Source organism: Eurosta solidaginis, chromosome 5 (assembly GCF_040869045.1).
Source record: "Eurosta solidaginis isolate ZX-2024a chromosome 5, ASM4086904v1, whole genome shotgun sequence".
NCBI classification, from domain to species: Eukaryota; Metazoa; Arthropoda; class Insecta; order Diptera; family Tephritidae; genus Eurosta; species Eurosta solidaginis.
Window position 1 is genome coordinate 23,137,752 of NC_090323.1, and position 18,551 is coordinate 23,156,302.

General features: G+C 38.6%; 1 protein-coding gene across 1 annotated transcript; it reads right to left on the minus strand.

Annotated features, from left to right (window-relative positions):
- Nucleotides 1–42: 42 nt before the first annotated feature.
- LOC137254043 (kelch-like protein 5) lies at nt 43–13,830 on the minus strand. Its single transcript, XM_067791720.1, has 7 exons — nt 13,459–13,830; nt 13,006–13,363; nt 12,585–12,953; nt 6,644–6,942; nt 5,083–5,293; nt 422–508; nt 43–350 (listed from the first exon to the last, which is right to left on the minus strand). The coding sequence occupies exons 1-7, from the start codon at nt 13,614–13,616 to the stop codon at nt 147–149; spliced, it is 1,686 nt and encodes a 561-aa protein (XP_067647821.1). The 5' UTR covers nt 13,617–13,830; the 3' UTR covers nt 43–146.
- Between the last annotated feature and the right edge of the window lie 4,721 nt (nt 13,831–18,551).

Below are 18,551 nucleotides of genomic sequence, written 5' to 3' on the forward strand. Positions count from 1 at the left end.
GGTCTCTCGATAATAAACACAAATAAATCAGAACAATAATAATCACATATAAGTATTAGATATTTATTTATCTATAGATAAAAGCCCATCGAGTACGATTTCAATATCATAGTCTCATAATCCTTTTTCTTCAATTTTCACACTTATTATTCAGTTTTAAGCAAAATCTTAGGTACCGCGAAAGAATAGTAAGGACCAATCATAGGCACTTGGCTCTTTGAAGTCCAACCAGATTTTCCATCGTATACGATAACATCATTCGTTTCATTGCCGCCTACAGCCCATAATTGCTTGTCGATAGAAATGAGCCCAATTCCTTCAGAAAAGATTCTGCTGGGACACTCACAAATCTACCAAAAACGATGGTTATGCGCATTAAGATTTGTGAAAGCGCAATAAAAATTTGTATCTTTAATTTTACCTTAGTCCATATGTTGCTTTGCGGATTATAATATTGCAATGTATAAGTTCCAGTTAATATAAATATTTGGCCATTGTGTACAGTTGCCTAAAATATAGAATAAACAAGTAAGGAAGTCCAAGTTCGGGTGAAACCGAACATTACATACCCAGCTGTACACTTGAAATGCTGTTGTTGTTTGTTTTGTGTGCTTAATAGTTTTACAAGGCTGCGCAATAATATATATGTATTGTAACGAATTTACTTGCAAATCCTCTTATTTGCCCTTCTGCTAAGTTCGAATGACTAAATTGTTGAATAAATAACTCCAATATTGAATAATGGAAAAATGGCCTTTATTAAAGTACTACACAATAACACTTATACTTTGCAAGCTAATAACCAAACTGATTTATAGCTCAAATGAAACTCACTTTCAAAATAATACTGCCATTGCTCGCTAGATAGCGTCTTAATCGAAACTGATTATAGCGCCTCTACCGCTGGTGCTTTTATACTCTGTGATTTCCTCGTGGCATCTTCTAGGGCTTCCTGAATTTGCTTAGTTGCCGTCATATAATTATAACTACAGATGCACGTATATAGCTTCTCATATGCGTGTATTTGTGAGCGACACTTCAACAATTACAATTGCATACTTTTGGGAGCATCTCTTCTCTGCTGCGTGTACGTACATATGTGTAGACATAATGTTTTATTCGTTTATGTAGATACATAGATTGATCTATGGATGTGCATGCAAGGCGCACCTTAGCATCGGCTTAGAGATAGCAGCACCCCTTAGTTTTGCTAATATTCGTAACAATATATATATATGGTTCTATTCTGAACTAATTTTTCTTCGAGTTATGGCTCCCGAAACAGAAAATTGCTTAGTCGTAAAAGGGGCGGTGCCACGCTCATTTTTTTAAATTTGAAGTTTTTCCTATTTATTGTTATAAATCCACTTGGCAAATGAAATACCATTGATGTGAGCTCTTTTTTGCAAAGATATAGCTCATTTTATTCGTCCACGACCCTTTTAAAAATCTTTTATATAAAAGTGCGCGTGGTCCTTAACCGATTTCGTCAACTTTTCTTCAAAGCATTCCTTATAGTAAAGGCAACCTCTGCCGAATTTTGTTACGATAGGTTTAACGATTTTCGATTTATGATTAAAAATATTTGTAGAATTGATTTTATCACAAGTGGGCGGTACCACGCCCATTTTAAAAATGTTTTTCAAACTTTTTTCAATAGTCTCAATATCAGTCCACACGTCAAATTGCAACATTCTAGGTGTATTATTTACTAAATAATTAGGTTTTTTGTGTTTTCCAAAATGTTATATATATAAAAAGTGGGTGTTGTTATTATCCGATTTCGCTCATTTTCAATACCAATCTATTCTGGGTCCAGATAAGCTCGTGTACCAAATTTAATATCTCAATATTTACTCAAGTTATCGTGTTAACGGACAGACGGACGGGCGGACATGGCTCTATCGAAATTGTTATACTCAGTTGAGCAGAGCTCACAGAGTATATTAAGTTTGATTGCATAACGGTTGGTTGTACAGGTATAAAGGATTCGAGATAGATATAGACTTCCATATATCAAAATCATCAGGATCGAAAAAAAATTTAATTTAGCCATGTCCGTCCGTCCGTCCGTCCGTTAACACGATAACTTGAGTAAATTTTGAGGTATCTTGATGAAATTTGGTATGTAAGTTCCTGAGCACTCATCTAAGATCGCTATTTAAAATGAACGATATCGGACTATAACCACGCCCACTTTTTCGATATCGAAAATTTCGAAAAACCGAAAAAGTGCAATAATTCATTACCAAAGACAGATAAAGCGATGAAATTTAGTAGGTGAGTTGAACTTATGACGCAGAATTGAAAATTAGTAAAATTTTGGACAATGGGCGTGGCACCGCCCACTTTTAAAAGAAGGTAATTTAAAACTTTTGCAAGCTGTAATTTGGCAGTCGTTGAATATATCATGATGAAATTTGGCAGGAACGTTACTCCTATTACTATATGTACGCTAAATAAAAATTAGCAAAATCGGAGAAGGAACACGCCCACTTTTAAAATTTTTTTGAAGTAAAATTTTAACAAAAAATTTAATATCTTTACAGTATATAAGTAAATTATGTCAACATTCAACTCCAGTAATGATATGGTGCAACAAAATACAAAAATAAAAGAAAATTTCAAAATGGGCGTGGCTCCGCCCTTTTTCATTTAATTTGTCTAGGATACTTTTAATGCCATAAGTCGAACAAAAATTTACCAATCCTTTTGAAATTTGGTAGGGGCATAGATTTTATGACGTTAACTGCTTTCTGTGAAAATGGGCGAAATCGGTTGAAGCCACGCCCAGTTTTTATACACCGTCGTCCGTCTGTCCTTCCGCATGGCCGTTAACACGATAACTACAGCAAAAATCGACATATCTTTACTGAACTTAGTTCACGTACTTATCTGAACGCACTTTATCTTGGTGTAAAAAATGAACGAGATCCGACTATGACCACGCCCACTTTTTCGATATCGAAAAATCCGAAAAATGAAAAAAATGCCATAATTCTATACCAAATACGAAAAAAGGGATGAAACATGGTAATTGGATTGGTTTATTGACGCGAAATATAACTTTTGAAAAAACTTTGTAAAATGGTTGTGACACCTACCATATTAAGTAGAAGAAAATGAAAATGTTCTGCAGGGCGAAATAAAAAACCCTTGAAATCTTTGCAGGTATTACATATATAAATAAATTAGCGGTACTCGGCAGATGATGTTCTGGGTCACTCTGGGCCACATTTCGGTCAATATCTCGAAACCGCCTTGACATATACAACTAAAGGCCGCTCCCTTTTAAAACCCACATTAATACTTTTAATTTGATACCAATATCGTACAAACACATTCTAGAGTCACCCCTGGTCCACCTTTATGGCGATATCCCGAAAAGGCGTCCACCTATAGAACTAAGCCCCACGCCCTTTTAAAATACTCATTAACACCTTTCATTTGATATCCATATCGTACAAACATATTCTAGAGCCACCCCTGGTCCACCTTTATGGCGATATCTCGAAAAGGCATCCACCTATAGAACTATGGCCCACTCCCTTTTAAAATACTCATTAACACCTTTCGTTTGATACCCATATTGTACAAACGTATTCTAGAGTCACCCCTGGTCCACCTTTATGGCGATATCTCGAAAAGGCGACCACCTATACAACTACCACCACTGCCTTTTAAAACCCTAATTAATACCTTTAATTTGATACCCATATCGTACAAACACATCCTAGAGTCACCCCTGGTCCACCTTTATGGCGATATTTCGAAACGGCGTCCACCTATAGAACTAAGGCCCACTCCCTTTTAAAATACTCATTAACACCTTTCGTTTGATACCCATATTGTACAAACGCATTCTAGATTCACCCCTGGTCCACCTCTATGGCGATATCTCGAAAAAGCGACCACCTATACAACTACCACCACTCCCTTTTAAAACCCTCATTAATACCTTTAATTTGATACCCATATCGTACAAACAAATTCTAGGGTCACCTGGTCCACCTTTATGGCGATATCTCGAAACGGCGTCCACCTATGGAACTAAGGATCACTCCCTTTTAAAATACTCATTAACACCTTTCGTTTGATACCCATATTGTACAAACGTATTCTAGAGTCACCCCTGGTCCACCTTTATGGCGATATCTCGAAAAGGCGACCACCTATACAACTACCACCACTCCCTTTTAAAACCCTCATTAATACCTTTAATTTGATACCCATATCGTACAAACAAATTCTAGGGTCACCTGGTCCACCTTTATGGCGATATCTCGAAACGGCGTCCACCTATGGAACTAAGGATCACTCCCTTTTAAAATACTCATTAGCACCTTTTTTTTTTGGTACCCATATTGTACAAACAAATTCTAGGGTCATCCCTGGTCCATCTTTATGGCGATATCTCGAAACGGCGTCCACCTATGGAAATAAGGATCACTCCCTTTTAAAATACTCATTAGCACCGTTTTTTTTTTGATACCCATATTGTACAAACAAATTCTAGGGTCACCCCTGGTCCACCTTTATGGCGATATCTCGAAAAGGCGACCACCTATACAACTACCACCACTCCCTTTTAAAATACTCATTAGCACCTTTTTTTTGATACCCATATTGTACAAACAAATTCTAGAGTCAACCCTGATCCACCTTTATGGCGATATCCCTAAATGGCGACCACCTATAGAACTATGGCCCACTCCCTCATAAAATACTCTTTAATGTCTTTCATTTGATACACATGTCATACAAACACATTCCACGGTTTCCCTCGGTTCATTTTCCTACATGGTTATTTTCCCTTATGTTGTCACCATAGCTCTCAACTGAGTATGTAATGTTCGGTTACACCCGAACTTAACCTTCCTTACTTGTTTTCGATACTGCTGATTTTGATATATGGAAGTCTATATCTATCTTGATTCCTTTATACCTGCACAACCAACCGTTATCAAATCAAAGTTATAATACCCTGTGTACAAGTACAGCTGGGTATAAAAAATAAATAAATAAATGTCAGGCGTGATAACCTCCTACTAATTTATTATTATAATAGATTTCTGCACTTACAATACAACGTTGAGGTGCTTCAATCATATCAGCACATTGAGTCCAACAATTCGTTATGGGATCATAACATGTAAAACATTTTGAAATGCCTTGTGAAGGGTGTAAGAAACATCCACCCACAACATAAATTTTATCATTTAAAGTAACTGCCGCATCACCACCACCTGGTTCGCACGTACTTACTGTCTTCCATCCATTCGAAACAGAATACCTAAATAAGTATGAATGTGTGCATGGGTAGAATAGTTAAATGTTGTTGTTGTTGCTGTACCGATAAAGACACTCTCCGACAGTTTCGGGGATGTTGATGGTTCTTGGTATGATTCAAGGCGTTGATAATCGCAAGATAAAGCTTTATAGCTTCAGAGCTTCCGCAACTCAATTGTCAACGTCACCTACGCGCGGGGAATCCTGTTATAAATATGAATGAATCATGCTCACATTTAGCAGGTGAGGCTCTGGCGACCCCAAGTTCCTCATGGAACGTACTGGATTTATTACCAACAAAACCTTCGAGGAGTGCCTTTATCGACCATGTTGGGAACGATTTCCCCTAGTTCCATGAGTAATTTGGAGTCGCCAGAGTCTCGTCTGCTAAATATGCGTATAATACACTCATATTTACAGCATTATTCGCCTCGGGTAGGGAGTTGACAATTGGGTCCCAGAAGCTTTGAAGCTATAACGGTTTTGAATTGCACTTATTAACCCCTTGAAGACCTATAGTAGTTATTACGTCGTTATAAAGGACAAACAGATTTTGGCAAATCATCATAGTTCGTTTTTTGCGTCAAGGAATAACACATTTAGTCTTCAACGCAATATACGAACTATGCTAGTTTTGTACATGAATAATATAACGTTAGTTCTTAAATGATTTGCCTTTCAAGTTTCATTTTGTTGCCATTATTGTGCAGTCATCGGCGTAGGAAACGATAGTGACTCCTTCTGGTGGTGAAGGTAGCTTTCATATGTAGAAGTTAAATAGAAGTGGGGATAGGGCAACACCGTGTGGCACCCCTTCTTTAATTCTTCTTGGTTTGGATGTTACATTCCTTAATTGCACCGATGCTTGCCGACCAGACAGATAATTTTCGGTCCACCTTTTGAGACTTGGTGGAAGGCGAGACCCTTCCAGGTCTTGCGTTCGTTGAATGAAATGTTGCCAATATATTGATTATGAATAGGAAACCAAACGCAACATTAAAAATTTCATTGAGCTCTTGTAGAATTTCCGACATATGCAGCAGAACCACAGCCTGGGACTGGGGTTTGGTTCAATACCTCCCCGGAGCGTAAGGGTATGGAGCAGTCCACCTACAAGGAGCTGCTCCGAGGATGACAATTTGTGGGTGGGACGCAACAAACTAAATGGGGTTACACTGAAATGATAGCCCTTGGTCGGGGAAAAAAATCCCAAGTCGCTCCGATACATATAAACGGTTGCCGTGGGAAGCGTTCATTGCGCTCTTGCAGCACGTCATCAGCTTTAGTAACATCAACATCCCATCAATTAAGTACCACTGTTACTACTTGGCGGCTTGAACACACCCGTACTTACATTTCTACTGATTTTAGAGGTCCGGACTGATTCCATCCTCCGATGGCATATATTTTTTCATGTAATACTACAACATTAGGATTGGATCGCCGCTGATTCATTGGAGCCAAGTATTGAAATAATTTAGTTTTGAAATTCCAGCTGCTTACTTCATTGATTGTTTTGTCTCTTCGTTTACCGCCAATGAAAATTAAATTTTCGTCCACAAAAATTACTCCAAAACTATGAATATCTAGTTCTATTTGAGCCCACTCCTTCCATGAATCTTCTGTTTCGTAATATTGGAAAATGGTGCCTTCCTAGAAATTTATGTAACATTAACATTAAATTTAAAATAAAAGTAAACAAGTAAGGAAAGCAAAGTTCGGGTGTAACCGAACATTACATACTCAGGAGTGGGCCATAGTTCTATAGGTGGACGCCTTTTCGAGATATCGCCATAAAGGTGGACCAGGGGTGACTCTAGAATGTGTTTGTACGATATGGCTATCAAATTAAAGGTATTAATGAGGGTTTTAAAAGGGAGTGGCCCTCAGTTGTATATGTGAAGGCGTTTTCGAGATATCGATCAAAATGTGGACCAGGGTGACCTAGAACGTATTGCTAATTTATTTATATATGTAATACCACGAACAGTATTCCTCCCGTGATTCCAAGGGCTTTTGATTTCGCACTGCAGAACTTTTTCATTTTCTTCTACTTAATTTGGTAGGTGTCACACACATTTTACAAAGTTGTTTCTAAAGTTATATTTTGCGCCAAAAAATCAATCCAATCACCATGTTTTATCCCTTTTTTCGTATTTGGCATAGAATCGTAGCATTTTTTCATTTTTAGAAATTTTCGATATCGAAAAAGTGGGCGTGGTCATAGTCGGATTTCGCCCATTTTTAATACCAAGATAAAGTGAGTTCAGATAAGTAAGTGAACTAAGTTTAGTAAAAATATAACGATTTTTGCTCAAGTTATCGTGTTAACGGCCGAGTCGACTGTGTATAAAAAACTGGGCGTGGCTTCAACCGATTTCGCCTATTTTCACAGTTATCGTCATAGCTATGCGCTTACCAAATTTCACAAGGATTGGTAAATTTTTCTTCGACTTATGGCATTAAAAGTATTCTAGACAAATTAAATGAAAAAGGGCGGAGCCACGCCCATTTTGAAATTTTCTTTTATTTTTGTATTTTGTTGCACCATATCATTACTGGCGTTGAATGTCGACATAATTTTCTTATGTACTGTAAATATATTACATTTTTGTTAAAATTTCACTTTAAAAAAATTTATTTCAAAGAGTGGGCGTGTTCGTCATCCGATTTTGCTAATTCTTATTTAGAACACATATAGTAATAGGAGTAACGTTCCTGCCAAATTTCATCATGATATCTTCAACGACTGCCAAATTACAGCTTGCAAAACTTTATTTTTATTATTACCTTCTTTTAAAAGTGGGCGTTACTATGCCCATTGTCCAAAATTTTGCTAATTTTCTATTCTGCGTCATAAGGTCAACCCACATACCAAGTTTATCCGTCTTTGGTAATGAATTATCGCACTTTTTCGGTTTTTCGATATTCTCGATATCGAAAAAGTGGGCGTGGTTATAGTCCGATTTCGTTCATTTTAAATAGCTCTGAGATCTGAGATGAGTGCCCAGGAACTCACATACCAAATTTCATCAAGATACCTCAAAATTTACTCAAGTTATCGTGTTTACGGACGGACGGACATGGCTAAATGAATTTCTTTTTTCGCCCAGATCATTTTGATATATAGAAGTCTCTATCTGTCTCGATTAGTTTATGCCGGGTACCGTTATGCGAACAAAATTAATATACTCTGTGAGCTCTGCTCAGCTGAGTATGTTGTTGTTGTTGTAGCAATGCTCGCCCCACCTAATAGCCGCGACCGATCACAAATTGTCATCAATATCCTCTAACGGGAGTCCAAGGAATCTTCCGTTTCAACAGGGGTGGACCATAAGGAAAGGGGTGTTAGAGGCGTTGGTTCCACATTACAATTGAAGAGATGGTTGGTGTCATGTGGTGACACATTGCAAGCGGGGCATACATTTTGTATGTCGGGGTTGATTCTGGATAGGTAAGAGTTTAACCTGTTACAGTATCCAGAACGAAGTTGAGCAAGAATGACACGCGTTTCCCTGGGGAGTATGCGTTCCTCTTCCGCGAGTTTTGGATAATTTTCGTTAAGTACTGGATTCACCGGGCAATTCCCGGTATAAAGGTCTGACGCCTGTTTATGGAGTTCACCAAGGACCTGCTTGTGTTTTTTCACTTCATACGGCTGGGTTCTCAGGTGCCGTATTTCCTCAAAATGCTTACGGAGATGACTCCTTAAGCCCCTAGGCGGTGCTGGTTCATCAATCAGATGTCTGTTGGGATGCCCAGGTTTCTGGGTATTCAACAGGAACTGTTTGGTCAGCATCTCATTTCTCTCCCTGATGGGGAGTATTCTCGCCTCATTATGCAGATGGTGTTCTGGGGACATAAGAAGCCAGCCCGTGGCGATTCTGAGAGCAGTATTTTGGCAGGCCTGTAGTTTCTTCCAGTGGGTGATTTTTAGGCTTGGCGACCATATGGGTGACGCATAGCAGGTAATCGGCTGGCTAATTGCTTTGTATGTAGTCATGAGCGTTTCTTTATCTTTTCCCCAAGTACTGCCAGCGAGGGATTTGAGGATTTTGTTACGGCTCTGGATTCTTGGAACAATTGCGGTTGCGTGCGCACCAAAATGTAGATCCTGATCAAACGTCACACCCAAGATTTTGGGGTGTAGGACAGTCGGTAGCGTAGTGCCATCGACGTGGATGTTCAATATGGTCGACATTTGGGGCGTCCATGTTGTAAATAAGGTCGCGGAAGATTTAGTCGGTGACAATGCCAGGTTTCGCGAGGCGAAAAAACTGGAGAGATCAGGGAGATAGCCGTTTATTTTATTGCATAGCTCATCGATCTCTGGGCCTGGGCCTGTGGCCATTATTGTGCAGTCATCGGCGTAGGAAACGATTGTGACTCCTTCCGGTGGTGAAGGTAGCTTAGATATGTAGAAATTAAACAAAAGTGGGGATAGGACACCACCCGGTGGCACCCCTTGTTTAATTCTCTTTGGTTTTGATGTTTCGTTTCTAAATTGCACCGATGCCTGCCGACCACCCAGATAATTTTCAGTCCACCTTTTAAGACATGGGGGAAGGGTAGACCCTTCCAGGTCTTGCAGTAACGAGCCATGGTTGACCGTATCAAAAGCTTTTGATAGGTCTAGCGCTACGAGTACTGTTCTATGGTGGGGGTATTGATTTAAAACGCAATTTATTTGGGTGCTAATGGCATTTAGCGCGGTGGTAGTGCTGTGGAGTTTTCTGAAGCCATGCTGGTGAGGGGCTAGCTGCAAATTTGCTTGGAAATAAGGGAGCAAAAGGGCTTCAAGCGTCTTTGCCACTGGCGATAGGAGAGATATCGGACGATACGACTCACCTATGTTAGCTGGTTTCCCAGGCTTTAGTAGCGGGACCACCTTGGCCATTTTCCATTTCTCAGGTATGACAAAGGTGGAAAGAGACAGGTTGAAGACATGCGCTAAATATTTGATACCCTCTTTCCCTAGGTTTTTAAGCATCGGCATGGCTATGCCGTCTGGGCCCACTGCTTTGGATGGTTTAGCACGACCAATGGCGTCCTCGACCTCTTTAGCGGTGATGGTGATTGGTGACGCGCTGAATTTGTGTTTATGTGCGTGTCTATTGGCTCTCCGTCTATCTTTGTCGACCGTAGGATGCATTATATATTGTCGGCAGAAAGCGCTCGCGAATTTTTTCGCGTCCGACAGCACTTTGTCGCCAAAGGCGATGGAAACTTTGTCTTTGTGCTTAGTCGGATTCGATAGGGACTTTACGGGATTCAAGGGGTTGTGTAGCGCAATATATAGCTTCTCCAACCCAATTGTCAACCTCACCTTCGAGCGGCGAATCCCGTTTCACTAACAGACGAGGCTCTGGCGACCCCAGCTCCTCATGGAACTTGGGGGTGGGGAGGGAGGGATGGCCTGAAGGTTCAATGTCGCCATATAAATCGTTCCCGAGATGGTCGGGCCAGCACCTTAATGGTGCTGTGTTACCGGAGCGTATCGGATCTGTATCCGACAAAGGACCATCACATCGATAACACTCCCCAAAGCCTTCGGGGAGTAACCTAATCGCTACAACAACAACAACAACATAGGGACTTTACGGTGGATCAAAGTTTACCCACACCGGTAGAGAGGTTACAACCTCTTAGGTGCTCCTCCCATTTCGCCCGCTTGTGTTCATCCACAAGCAATCTGATGCGTTGGTTTATATCCCTTATTTGGGGGTCGCCTGGATCAAGCTGTCTTATAAGGTCACGCTATCTCGCTAAGTTTGCGGCCTCCGCCGGGAAGTGGGGCCGGATTTCGAGAATTCTCCCGGCGGTAATGAAATGTGCCGAGGCGGATTCAATGACCATGCGGAAGGTACGCTCCCCTTGGCGGGCATCAGTCGGGATAGGGAGGGCAGCAAAGCGGTTGTCTGTAAAGGATTTATATTCTTGCCACTTTCCTTTTTTGAAGTTTAGCTCAGCTGAGTAAAAAAACGATTAATGTACGGAGCAAGTCGAAGATAATTTTTCACGTAGCTCACAATTGCTAAAATACGTCCAAAAATATAGGGGAGTCAAAAAAGACTACTTTTGAACCTATGGCGCGAGGTCGAAAGCGTAAATTAGAAGGGCAGCTTGTCAGAAGATATTCCCGAAAAGCCTAAAAATTACCCCGGACTGCTCCGAAACCGGTAGAATACTTTCTGCCTCGGTGATGTTCAGTCGCGGTTAAATTAATGAACCTTTGGTAGGTCGAGTATCGGTTTGGGGATAAAAATTATTTCCTCGCAGAACACCTTTCTGCATGATTGTGTATGCACAACAAAATTACAACAACTACATGAATAGTTTCAACTTATGCAAATATCTCTTGACATAATAATTTTTTTCATTTTGCGGTTTAGGATTTGCATCTTTCTGAAATTTTTGGTCTTGTAATAACAGTTGAGGGCTAAAGTAAAGAATTAAATAACTGATCATTTACCGCACCTTTTATTGTAAACAGATGTAATTATAACCTTTTTGTACATGAAAAAAGGGACGCGCGGGCATTTCTTTCATTCTTCATGCGTTACTTCCGCGGGCATTATTTCATTGCACCAGAATTACGGAGCTCCTTAGAGAAAATGACAGTTTTACTGAAAGGAACGTTTGACTCGAGATTGACGATATACGGTCCGAAGATCCACAATTGACGTATGCAAACCAAGCGTCCAGCGGCAGGGTAATTGAGCAGAAATAGGTGAATGGTGTAGAAAAGACGCATTTGGCTTATATATTTCTGCAAACAGTTCTGGCTAACTTTGGAAACATTTTTCTCTTACTCTTGCCCTTATTCATGTAAGTCTAACTCTACAACTCGTTTACATTATCATAACGTTGTTCTTACTGTTATTCTAACCTTTACTCTCACCCTCGCTCTTTCCTTTACTTTTGCGACAGCATCCGACTGCCTCTACTTTTCCTTCTCCATTTACTTTTTCTTTTGGCTTTTTTCTGCACAATGTAAGTAGTCAAAATAGTACCAACAATTTTCCCCACCTACTACTACTTTAAAATTCATGACCGGATTATGAGGGCCGTCAAATTTTACTTGTTGTACTCTGTCTTCACCTGTCTGGGTTTACATATTACGCCATGTCCCAAACTGCCAACTGGTGAGATTATGTTCACATAAGAATTGAATTTATTTTTGTAATAAGGCGTTTATGCATTTCCCAACAAATTTAAATTTTGAATTAAATGTTTATATACATACCCAACAAGCAAAGTAAATGGAAAGTATGTTTTTAACAAGAAATATTTACCTTAAGCTGTAAACTAAGAAAAGCTTCTTCGGCAATTATGATCTGTTCCTCTCTTTTTTTAGTATACTTCAACGTTAGTTTGGATCGGGTCGAAGGCTGACTAAGCCATGCTACTATCTTTACAGCCAAATGTTCGCAACCAGGCAACGAAAAAATATTAGTCATAAGGAAGTCCGTATCAAATTGTGTTAGCCGTAGACAAGCAATTATATCTGGCAGATGTCCCTTGCGCGTAGAAACATCATGTTCATACCAACGTTTTACCACTTCAAAAGCAACTTTCTCACAAGGTACATTAAGTTTTTCACTTTCGATGATTGTTTGCAACTTACTAGCCTCAAAATTTAAAAAGACATTGCTTTGGACTACCTGCAATGTCAATAGAAATGAAAGTATCAACAAAAAGCTCATTCCCACTTACACTCATAAAGTTCCGGGTCTCATATTCCATGATTTTTTTACTTAAAATTTCGCAATGAACCTCATGCTCTAGATTATATGCTCGCTGCAGTGTAAAATCGGCTATATGCTCAATTATGAAATCGACACAATTCTCAACAGCTTCGTCCAATTGCAGTATCAAAGCCGCTTTTAACATTTTATCTACATAATCGATGGTTAATAGAGTTTTGCCGGTGTAGCAAAAGGTGATCAAGTGTTCAAAAATGTCGCCATCTATATTGGTGATTTCTATAAGTGGACAAATGCCTTCTTCACTTTTGAAGAGTTTTCTGAAATAAGGACTAGCAGCCGATAGGATCAGGCGATGAGCTGTAATTCTGCAGATTGAAAAAGTATAGTTGACGTGTATAGGTAGGTGACCTACATCATATGTATGTATATATGTACAAATATTACTAATTCGTTAACTTACAGGGAACTCGGATTTGATAACTTAAATGTTATATCAACTAAATCTTGCTCGTCGAAGTGTGCATATATTTGATGAACAAGTTTTTCCATAAAATACTTCGTTTCTTCCGGATCCACTTCTGACAAGCGTTGACGAGTTGTACATGCTGCCATTGCCATTATGCTAGGAAGAAAAACTTGCCTTGAATAAGAGTGAAACTTTGTCTTAAATAGGGAAACTTCAATTGCCCTGTATGAATCCAACTCTGCAAATAGCCTGGATAAATAGTTAGAATTATGTTTGATTTCGCTGCCGATTTCAATAAATTTGAACGGGCAACAAGTTAAGACTGTGTAACGCTGCGATACGTTGCGTTATGCGCTGATAGTGTGGCGCCGCTGACGTTGAAATAGAATTTCGCAACTCCGTGGCCAATTGTAGATCGTATCATCGTTCAACTATAAAGTTGGATCATCTCTATGACCAAGTTTCCCTATAAAAATATTATTTTAATTTTTGTTCTTAACTCCCAACCGTTCAATAAATAACTGGATTTCCCATAGGTAGCGTTTTACTAGACGGCGCGCCACCTAATTTTTATTAAAAATTATCACGAGGGTATCAACCATATATGTAATACTCCTATATTGCTAATAGAAAATACCCGCAATGAGTTTTGAATTCGAAATCAAATAAGACAGCCTACAAAATTTGTGTGATTGTAGCAGCATAAGTGTGACAAGAAAAAATTTAAATTTAGTTACATTCGGTTATTGAATACAAAAACAAAAACATTTAAACAGCAATATATCGGCACTTTGATGTTTGGGAATGTACCTAGCCTTTTGTCGCAATATAGGAGTATTACATATATGGTATCAACAGATTCGCTCTGACCTACGTATTAAGAATCCGAAAGCGGAAACTAAAAACTTTATTTATCTCTGCCGAAACAGGAATGGAAGGTAGAGAGGGTCTGAGATACCGATACAGTTGTTTTTTTTTTTTTTTTTTTTTTGTTGCTCAAACATAGAAATTATTGTGCAATACGTCTAAAACTTATTAAGTTTTACGAATGTTATGTATCAACAGAAGATTAAATCCAAGATCAGAACCCCTTTCTGAATTGGCGGCGCTCGGCTTCTTATTATTGTTACCGCGTCTTTTGACAGCTCTCCCAACTTTTTTGGACGTTTTTAAGCATTCGACCCCTGTTGTACATTATTACCGTTGCCTTTTATATTTATCTGTAATATTAGCCGTTTTTTTATACGCGTATACGTTTCGTTTGCGCGTGAAGAAAAACGCCTATCCTCGCTTTGATAATGCTTAGGGGACCCATCTAGCGGCAGTGGTTAAACAACTAGCAACTAGCACAGGGTGTAGCGAAAAGCGGAGACACAACCCTCTTTTGTATTTCTGTGTATAGCATATAGCTGAATCAGTTGTGATAAATAGTGGACGCGCATAGAATATATAGAATTAGTGCAGAGGGTGAAACATGGACACATATTTCAGTTACATCTGAGTATAATGCGTATTGAAATTTAGTAGTACTAATTTTATGCGTAGCAATTTTAGAGGTGTATTTAAAGTTTGTCGCTTAGCAGTCCCTATAAAGTTTAAGCGTAAACGTATATAGACGTGAAAAAAAAATACAGTTATTGATTCGAATATTAGATATTTTGGTTCAACTCTTTGTAACTGCTATTATTCATTCCACTCCATTCGACTCCTTCATTCACTGCCTTCAAGGTCAAGTTAGTACGAAAATGTGTTCGTACCGAATCGTACCGGATTCATATTCTTCCAAAGAGATTTTTTGCGCGATAGAATTAGAACTAGTACCGTCTATTAATGCAAGGTTCTGCATTTCTTTCTTTCTTTCTTTCTTTCTTTCTTTATTTCACTTAGTCAATGGACTTAAATCCTTACAGACTATGATACAAACTAAAGTTAAGAGATAGTTATTTGAAAAATAATACATAGTACTTAGAAAGCAGATTTTAACATATTTAGCAGTTTCGCTTTTGGAGAAGAAAATTCTAGATTTACAACAGTACTGATAGAGTTAAACTCACGGAGAGCACGAGCAATTGGAGCATTACTGGAATAGAGGGTTTTAAAATTGTCACAATAAAATGTATAAAAACTGCGAAGACACCTCCGAGGAATATTAAATCGAATCCTATCCAATAAATATGGACAGTCAACGAACCCATTAATAATATCATACGTAAATGACAAGCAGAGTATTGATCTGCGATTATCTAAAGACTTAAGGCTTAAAAGCATAAGTCGCGCAGAGTAGGCGGGTATAGGATCAGAGAAGTTTAATGGACGAAGGGCATATTTGAGAAACATTTTTTATATTCTTTCAATTCTGGTAATAGCAGTTTGACTACTTGGTCTCCAAATAAATACGCCATATTCCAGATTAGATCTAACAAAAGACGCGTAAAGTAGCTTAAACGTGTAGGGATCAGAGAATTTGGTAGCATTGCGCCTTACAAAGCCAAGCATAGAATATGATTTAGAGGTTATGAAATTTATGTGCTTACTAAAAGAGAACTTATTGTCAAAGACAACACCAAGGTCCTTAATCTCATTAACATATTGAAGCTCATAATTAGAGATACTATAATTTGTAGTTAGAAGATTAATTGACTTCGAGTAGGTCATTTGAAAGCATTTGGACGGATTCAAAGAGATATCGGAATTCAGGCACCACTGGTGCAATTTATTAATATCATTCTGCAACATTAAGGCATCATCTGGCGTCTTAATGGCAGAAAATAGCTTTAAGTCATCGGCGTATATCAAACACTTCGCGAATGAAAAACAACTACTTACGTCATTAATAAATAAGATAAATAAAAGTGGACCTAATATACTCCCTTGGGGAACCCCAGAAGTGGCTACAAACGGACTAGACGATTGTCCATCAATGGAAACAACACACTGTTTCTTCGCAACTAGTGTGATCCACTGCAGCTTTTTCATCAGATTTCCTAAATTCCCCTTAACATCACATTTTGGAAGTATTAAAGCACTGCTGGGGGACAGAATTATAGGCCCGACCATCCGCTACAGGATTGACACGATTGCGTTAAAACAATGCGCTGGTACCGCCCATGGCGCTGATTTCAATGTATCAGCGTAAAAAAAACGTCTCGAGTACCCAGCCTTACCGATTACCGGTAACAAGGGGATTTCCTAAATTTAGTCAAGACTGCTGCTTATCGATTTGTGTATACCGAATTTATCACCACAAATCACACACACAAGATCACGCATTGCGCATCTAAACAAAAGATCAGCTGTTTTTTATGTGCAATTTTTACGTCATTTTCCTTTAGCTCTTGTTTTTTCTCTCTCTTTAACCTGGAGACATTGGTGCTTTATCGGTAACCGTATCGGTAACCTGATAACAGCTGATTCGACCAACCTTATGAGAATCAATGCAATCGATTATTGGTGCCGCTAAGGTCGTAACCGTATCGTAGCCAACCAATTGGGTTTTGGTTTACCGTCGTAACGGTAAACAGCTGATTACGTTAGGGATACGGATACAGCGATACCACATACGGCACCACCCTACAAAAAATTTGGTCACAAAACTTACCAACGCCCATGCAAATGTGACTATGAATATAACCTATGACTGTAAAATGACTAGTCAAATGACGTGGATTGACGCGAGCGTTTTTGCAGGGCAATGACTCCGGCTTTATTTCATTCTGGGTAGGTGATTTGTGATCTGTCACAAGAAAATGCCGTGACACAATAACATTTTTTATATATTGATGCGTTATAAACGAAACAAAGTCATTTCGTTTCATTTATTAACGTTAATTATCGTAACGAAATGATATCGGTTCGTTGGTTAAGCATGCCTGGATGCGTTTAACACAAGCTCATGCATCCCAATAATATCGCCGCAATCAATCAAGATGTTGCGTTTGTAAATATGAAGGATTTTCAGACTTGGCAATTGAAGTTTATTACGCCTTGCCCACTCACATACAAAACTTCGTGAAGCACTGTTATAAACATTCTCCCTATACAACAGAAATACTTGCTAACATATTTTGTGTCGTAATCGATTGTTATATTGCAGTTTTTAATTGCGAAATATGTTAGAAAATTTACCAACCAGTGGGAAAAATGATTTCACTTGCAAAGTGTGCCAACACCCTTACAGCTCCGACACATAAGCAGTTTTTCATATAGATGAGTTTAACACATGCTTATGCATTATGAGTAGATTGCATGTATTTTTATTGAGACTGGTAGAATGTGCAACACTAGCGCCATCTGATATTGAAAACTAGCCAACTCCCCAATTTTGTTCCAAGCAAATCATAAGAAGAAGAATTTGACATTTGCTTGGCTAAGGGTGTTGGCACACGTTGCAAGGGAAATTATTTTTCCCAATGGTTGGTAAATTTTTTTAAACATTTTTCACAATTAAAAACTGCAATATAACAATCGAATACGACACAAAATATGTTAGCAAGTATTTTTGTTGTTGTTGTTCGCAAAATTTTGTATGTATGTGAATGGGCAAGGCGTAATAAACTTCAATTGTCAAGTCTGAAGTTCCTTCATATGATGTTATTGGAATACATAAGCTTATGTTAAATGCATCTATATGAAAAATGTCATTGTGTCACCGCCTTTAGCCAAAGCAAATGTGAAATTCTTCTTCTTATGGTTTGCTTGGAACAAAATTTGGGAGATGGTCACTTTTCAATATCAGATGGCGCCAGTGTCGCTCATTCTACCGTTCTCCATAAAATTACGTGCAATCTACTCATAATGCATAAACATGTGTTAAACTCATCTATATGAAAAATTGCTTATGTGTCGCGGCTGAAAGAGAAATAAAATAATTTAAAAAAAATTTTAAGTTAAACGGTTTTATTGAAAACAATACCTACATGAAATAATAATAATACGAAAAGCTAGAAAATAATTAGGTAGGTCCTAGGTACTAGTCATCACACTCCTTATCAATCTAGGGCGTTGATCCGACAATTAAATAAAAGCGTTGGACGCGTCATATTTCTATTGATAGTCATAAGTAAAACAAACTGAACCTTAATCAGGTT

Bases quoted from the DNA above. Each gene is read 5' to 3' on its own strand.
- LOC137254043 (XM_067791720.1), bottom strand. From the start codon at position 13,616: ATGGCAATGGCAGCATGTACAACTCGTCAACGCTTGTCAGAAGTGGAT. The intron at 6,943-12,584 runs GTAAATATTTCT...ATAAATTTCTAG, and splicing joins TTCTTAGTTTACAGCTTAAG to GAAGGCACCATTTTCCAATA. The intron at 509-5,082 runs GTAAGTGCAGAA...TCTATATTTTAG, and splicing joins AAGCACCTCAACGTTGTATT to GCAACTGTACACAATGGCCA.